This window comes from Octopus bimaculoides, chromosome 4, assembly GCF_001194135.2.
Source record: "Octopus bimaculoides isolate UCB-OBI-ISO-001 chromosome 4, ASM119413v2, whole genome shotgun sequence".
Taxonomy (NCBI): Eukaryota; Metazoa; Mollusca; class Cephalopoda; order Octopoda; family Octopodidae; genus Octopus; species Octopus bimaculoides.
In genome coordinates, this window is record NC_068984.1 from 115,129,997 (window position 1) to 115,136,414 (window position 6,418).

General features: G+C 34.5%; 1 protein-coding gene across 2 annotated transcripts in view; it reads right to left on the reverse strand.

The window, feature by feature from the left end:
* Positions 1-1,276: 1,276 nt before the first annotated feature.
* LOC128247622 (uncharacterized) overlaps positions 1,277-6,418 on the reverse strand; it is a 112,475-nt gene continuing 107,333 nt past the window's right edge. For both annotated transcript variants that reach the window (XM_052967374.1, XM_052967375.1), the window contains exon 3: positions 1,277-1,581. In XM_052967374.1, coding sequence (XP_052823334.1) covers positions 1,502-1,581 — 80 coding nt within the window. In that variant the 3' untranslated portion in view covers positions 1,277-1,501. The remainder of the gene's footprint in view (positions 1,582-6,418) is intronic.

Here is a 6,418-nt window from a genome sequence, read left to right on the forward strand (position 1 = left end):
ATACATTTATATATACACATTTATATATATACATGTATATACATTCATTTATATATATATATATATACACGTATATACATTCGTTTATATATATATATATATACATGTATATACATTCATATATATATACATATAGATACATTTGTATATATATATATACATTTATGTATATATATATATATACACATACATACACACATATACATTTGGCGATGGAAACGCAATTAAAATCTTTTTCACCGCAACCTATAATCTAGGATAAAGATTTGTAATTTCCTGCTGCAACCAGAAAGGATGGCACTCAATATGAGCTTCAACTCCTCTTTGGTTTTTAATTCCTTCAGTCATTGTTATTGCATTTGTCTTCTCTCAACACTTGAAAATGGCCCCAAAAACTCTCTCTGGAATCTTCATAGCAAGGATTCTTCGAATCGTTTAGTTTCTCATAAATGAAAGGCCATCTTCTATAGATTAGCGTATCATTTTTTTTTTCTTTTATACTTAACACTATGGAAACTGAAATTAGGTTCCGGCCACTAGGTTGAACTTTTGTAATTTAGAAATGTCGAACAAACACTTTTGAAATATTGATTTGTTTCTTTTTATTTCAGTTTGATTAGATGAGATGAAGTGATATTCATGCATTTTCTTACGGGTAATTTGAATTTGGGATTTAGATGTATGAAAATATCTTCCAATAAGAATTGAAATCGACGTACAGATTTTTCTCGCTCCAAATTTATCACCTGATCAATGAACAGAATGTTATTAGTGTAGAAATTCTGATACGCCAGGAAGGCCGCACATGTATTGAAGAGATAAAGTTTATTGAAACCTTCCTATCGTTTGATTGATATTTAAATTCACCACTCAGAACAATGAAATGAATTTCTGACCCTGACGAGGTTTAAACTCAGAAAGTAGAGAAGCTAAATTGAAGACTACGAGCCCTTTCTTTTCTTATATTGTTTGAAGGTTCGTGCCAGGGTTCGATAATATTATTTGCGGCAAGAAGTGAAAACCAAAGAAACAACACAGCTTTCTCATTCTCCCCCGTTCTCATACGAAGGGCAAGGTCCCGAAACGTTAAAATTTTAACTTCATATGCATTTTAATCCTCGAAGTCTCTCATGTGAACTAATTCCTCCGTTGCCGATAGCCATCGCCAGTTTTCTCACATTGTCACTTTCCTCCCTACTCCTTGACTTAATGAAATATTTAAAGGTCGCTAAAAATAACAAAAGTGTACACTGAACATAAAACAGAAGTCAGGATATCATGGCTATATATTTATTTATTTATTTTATATTTTTATTTATTTATTATTCCATCGTGTTTATTATAGTTCAAAATATTCCAAATGGTTAACATTTGATTTAGGTCATCTCCAAAGAAGTGGGATAATGCAAGCAGACTTGGCAGTTATGCCAGCTGCAATTGAAGGTCGAACTCGGGCGAGGTTTGATTCTCATCCTGATTGGTAACATTACTGTCTTGTCATTCAATCCAATTTTATCTTTCCAAGGAAACGGTTCCTGATTGACTGAAGCAGACGAGATCTAAGATGAGCATCGAGATTTTCTGGAATATACAAAAATAAAGAATATTTCAATATAAATATTACTAAATATTTAACAGTAACAAAAACCGTGACTGAAAAATAGCAAGTCCAATGATAAAAATCGAAGCTGCTGTCTCTTACGAAAGAAACGTTTTGTATGCAAGTATAATGCATCACAAAGGCCATATAGACTGCTTGTTGAAGATTAACCATTGTTTAAACACGAATATAAGGAAATTATACATACAAGTGTGAACAAATGCAGAGAGAATTAAAAATCTAAAAAATGAATATGCGGTGAGTTAAAAAACAATATTTGTCAAAGAGAAATATTTTTTTCTTGTTTTAGAACCATAGAAAAAGCGTTTTTGATGCAACTCCTGCAACAAATGTTCTGCAAATTGTACTGATACTATTTTCAATCTTACAAACTAGAGTTTCTAGTCTCATAGACAGCAATTCCAAGTTTTCAAACCTTTAGTTGTTTATTTGAGAAATAATGCAAATATTTGATGTGGACACGAAAAATAATTGTATATTGCTTTGCCAACACAGAAGGCAAAAGTGGACATATTTCAGTATTTTTCTGACCTAATCAGCGAAATATAGCCTTCACTGTACTAGACAAAAAAGTGGTGGAAATACACTTGTAGGAGAGAAAATAGAGTTAAGAAATTAAATAATTTCGTGACACCAATGTTATGAAAAACAATAGGTGAGATAATGTTATCTTAGGATATTCTACATACAGAGCAGAAAACAGCAAATGGGAAAACGGCAAACAGAACTAAGAATTAGGAATAAAGAGAGAAAAATCAGGAATAACTAGAAACTTTTCTTCAGGAAGAAAATAATGAAATTAATGTAAGAAATAGAACTAGAACGTGTAGAATGATGATCAATGAAGCTGAAACTAATAGAGAAAGAATGAGAATTATTAATGAAGAAAGAAGGCAAAATATGAATAATGATGGTAGGCAACAATATTTTGCACAAGCCAGAAAAATAAAATAGGCTATAAGAGAAAAACATTACCGAAAAGAATATACAGAGATTAACCAAAGGATTATGAAAGAAATGACAGGATATTATTACCGAATGTCATTATACCGCAAAATGGCCTGTGAAATTTCCATGAGTATTACTAGAATATTGTAGAAAGAACCGCAAGGCAGATTCTTCAAGCCGAGTCAACTGGTAACAGACTTAGGGGCAGACCAAGAACATGATCGTTGGATAAAATCCATAGTCTCAGCTTGTCACTGGTAGGAATCCGGCCGGAAAGTCTGATGACAATTGCTTCTGATAAGCCCCTATATGGAGAGGTACCTAAGGACTCTAACCCCACGACCATCCCGGAAATAGAAGGTAAGGATGGATGGATGGATGGGTACTACTAGTTAATAATTAATTATTAAAGGAAAATGTTCTTAATTTGAGATACCTGTTTATGGATAAGTTTGACTTGAATAAATTGAGAGTCAACGACTATTGGAAAGGTTGCAAGACGCAACGAAAATTTTAGGAAAAATAAATAAATGAGTGGAAACTTTACCGGCGAGTGCGTAAAATAATAAAGCACTAAAAGAGAATGACTCTCTCCAGACACAAAAAAATATGCTTCAACACACGAACTCACAGAAAGAATCTTGCGAACCAAATCCAAAAACGAAATTCAGAAACATTATTTTACAAATATATCGGCATCAGTTTCTGCACTGTAATGATAGATTTCGCCGCTCTTCCACTATCTTTCACTTCTCCCCCAAAGCTTAAATGAGCAGAAGAGAAAATACGAGGCAAGGACAGCACCACAAAAAAGAAGTCATACAAAATCGAAGCAGCTTGTCTATGGCTGTTTATAATCAATGCTATTACATGGCCATCAGATTTAACATTGCGAAAAAAAAATTAAACGTGCACATATATATACACACGTATGCTTGTTCACGCATACACATATACGTATACGCGTGCACAAGAACACATATACATACATACGACCGCACCTGCACACGCCTATGTGAATTTATAAACTTTCAAATTTGTCTAATTCAGCCTTGTATAGTTCAGTTCTGAATTTATAAATTTGTAAACAAACATATAAAGCAATGAAAAAAACTCCGCTTTCATACTATTGAATTCTTTATTTAGTTCGATACAACACAAACTCGCGCGCACACACACACACGTATATAACACACACATACATGCCTGTGTACACATATACACGTATATCCACACATCTATATATGGGAGAATATACAAAAAATAACAACAGACGAGGACAGGTGGTGTAAATAACAAAAGTATATATTAGTATGACGCTCGGGAATACGGAAAGTCTTTGACGTTTCATATATACACATTCGTGCACACATGAATATATGTATATAATACACACACACACACACACAGAGACAACTTTTATATTCTATTGTACATCCACTCCTATGCATAATACATAAATATATATATATATACATATATATATACATATGTGTGTGTCTGTATGCGTGTGTATGTATGCGTGTGTGTGTCTCTGTGTGTGTGTGTGTGCTTATGGGCGTGTGCACGTGTATGCATATATATATATAAATGTATATGTATTATATATATATATACATTGTATGTATGTATGTATATATGCATGTATATGTATGTATATATGTATGTATGCATATATATGTGTGTATGCACACATTTTTATCCGCACGCACGGACGCATGCATACGTACATGCATGCACACTTTTACATCCGTCTATGTGTACATCCATTCGTACACATATACGCACGCACACACACACACACACACACATGCACTCTTTCACATTCACCTATACGTTCGTATATGCATATCAATACACACAAACGTCGACTTTCAATGGTTGAAGCAGAATTTCAACAGAATCAATTTCATGTGCCTGAGACGATTTACAGAGACCATAGACGTAGTGCCTCCTTCCAGAACAAATTAATAATAAAAATAGACCCTGCATATTTGATGATTTGTTATGCATTGTTCGATCAAAGAAAGTTCTAACACATTTCATTTGCGAGTAAGTAGTAGAGCATTCGGAGTCTGGTCGGGCGGTAAAATGTAAGAGGACCAGTGCATCATATTGAAAGGGCTTGTGGCCCATAAAAAGAAAAGTGTAAGAGGCAAGTGCCTCATTTCAAAGACATGATAGATTGAAATTGTAAAATAAGAGATTTATAACCTCAAATTGTAAATTTATGTATAAATTTATAAAAGAACAATGGTTTAGAGAAGCAGAATTCGGCGGGCGGCTCCTGTCTTCTCCCATTAATACCCTATTATTCATCTCATCTCATTAATGTGTTTGTCCAGCCCGTAGCTACTCTCTATGTACTGCCTTTATGGCAAATTGAATGAACTAAAGTAGTAGAGCATTCCACAGTCACGTGTACCTTTGACATAATGATCATGCAACGTAAGTACGACAGTGTGTAACAAGGTTTGTTCTTTGAATCACATATTGGATCCATTCGAAGGGCTATCATTGAGTGTTTTTTTTTACCTTAGGCTTGGAATATCTCATGGCTTTGATAAAAGACGCTCCTAAAGATTCCTATTGTAGAATCGAATTCGTGTCCTCGTGATCAGAAAGCGAACTTCTTAACCACTCGGCAATATCTGCTCATATGCAAGGCAATGAGCTGGCAGAATCATTACCGCGCCGGGAAAAAGTGCTAAGCGGAATTTCGTCGGTCTTTGCGGTCTGAGTTCAAATTCCGCCGAGGTCCAGTTTACCATTCATCCCTTCGGAGTCGATAAAAGAAGCTCCAGTTGTGTTCTGAGTTTAAATGGCGCGGGGTCGACTTTGTCTTTCATCATTTCTGGGCGGATAAAATGAGTACCGGCTGAGGTCGATGTAATCGACTTATTCCCTCCTTTAGCCTTGAGCTAAACACTTGAAACCAATATCTACGCATATGGACCAATGCGTACGCATATATACACATATGTCTATGCGCAAAAATGCTCACATATTTATACACGCAAACACATGCACACATTCACATATACACAAATGCTCGTGCATGCACATATCTATACACACATACACATACTTACACACACACACACAAACAATACCCATACATAGATGCCCATACTTATAGCTATTTCTGCGAATTTACTTGATTGTATACGTGCTGTACAGATGTGTTGAAATATTCTTGTATATTCATAGAATGTAAGTTGAACACTTTGACGTAGATTTTGTTGAGATAGTATACCAAGTTCGGCACAAAGGTTTCTGATTTCGACTTCTTTGCCCGTTTTTAGAATTCATTTCTTCATCCCGTGTGATTGCTAGTAACAGAATTTTACACCGTCTGATCAGATCCAAGATTCAATTCTCGAAAAATAACATTCTGTTGCAGAAGACATACTTTTGAATCATGATCATGCATGGTTACTTTATAATACGGATTCTCTCTTTCTCTCTCTCTTTCTCTCTCTCTATCACTCTTCCTCTCTCTCTCTCTCTCTCTCTCACACACACACATATTAATAAATTTTTACACCGGAAAGATTGTCATTGTTCGGGCTCATTAAACATGGCGCAGTAGAGGATGGCAAGCCGGAACTTCGCACTCTTTATCAATCTTTTTTTTGTAAAACTCTGTGTGTGTGTGTGTGTGGAGAGACACGCACATGCATAATACATATATGTATGCATACATAACTATATATATATATGTATGCATACATAACTATATATATATATGTATGCATACATAACTATATATATATATGTATGCATACATAACTATATATATATATGTATGCATACATAACTATATATATATGTATGCATACATAACTA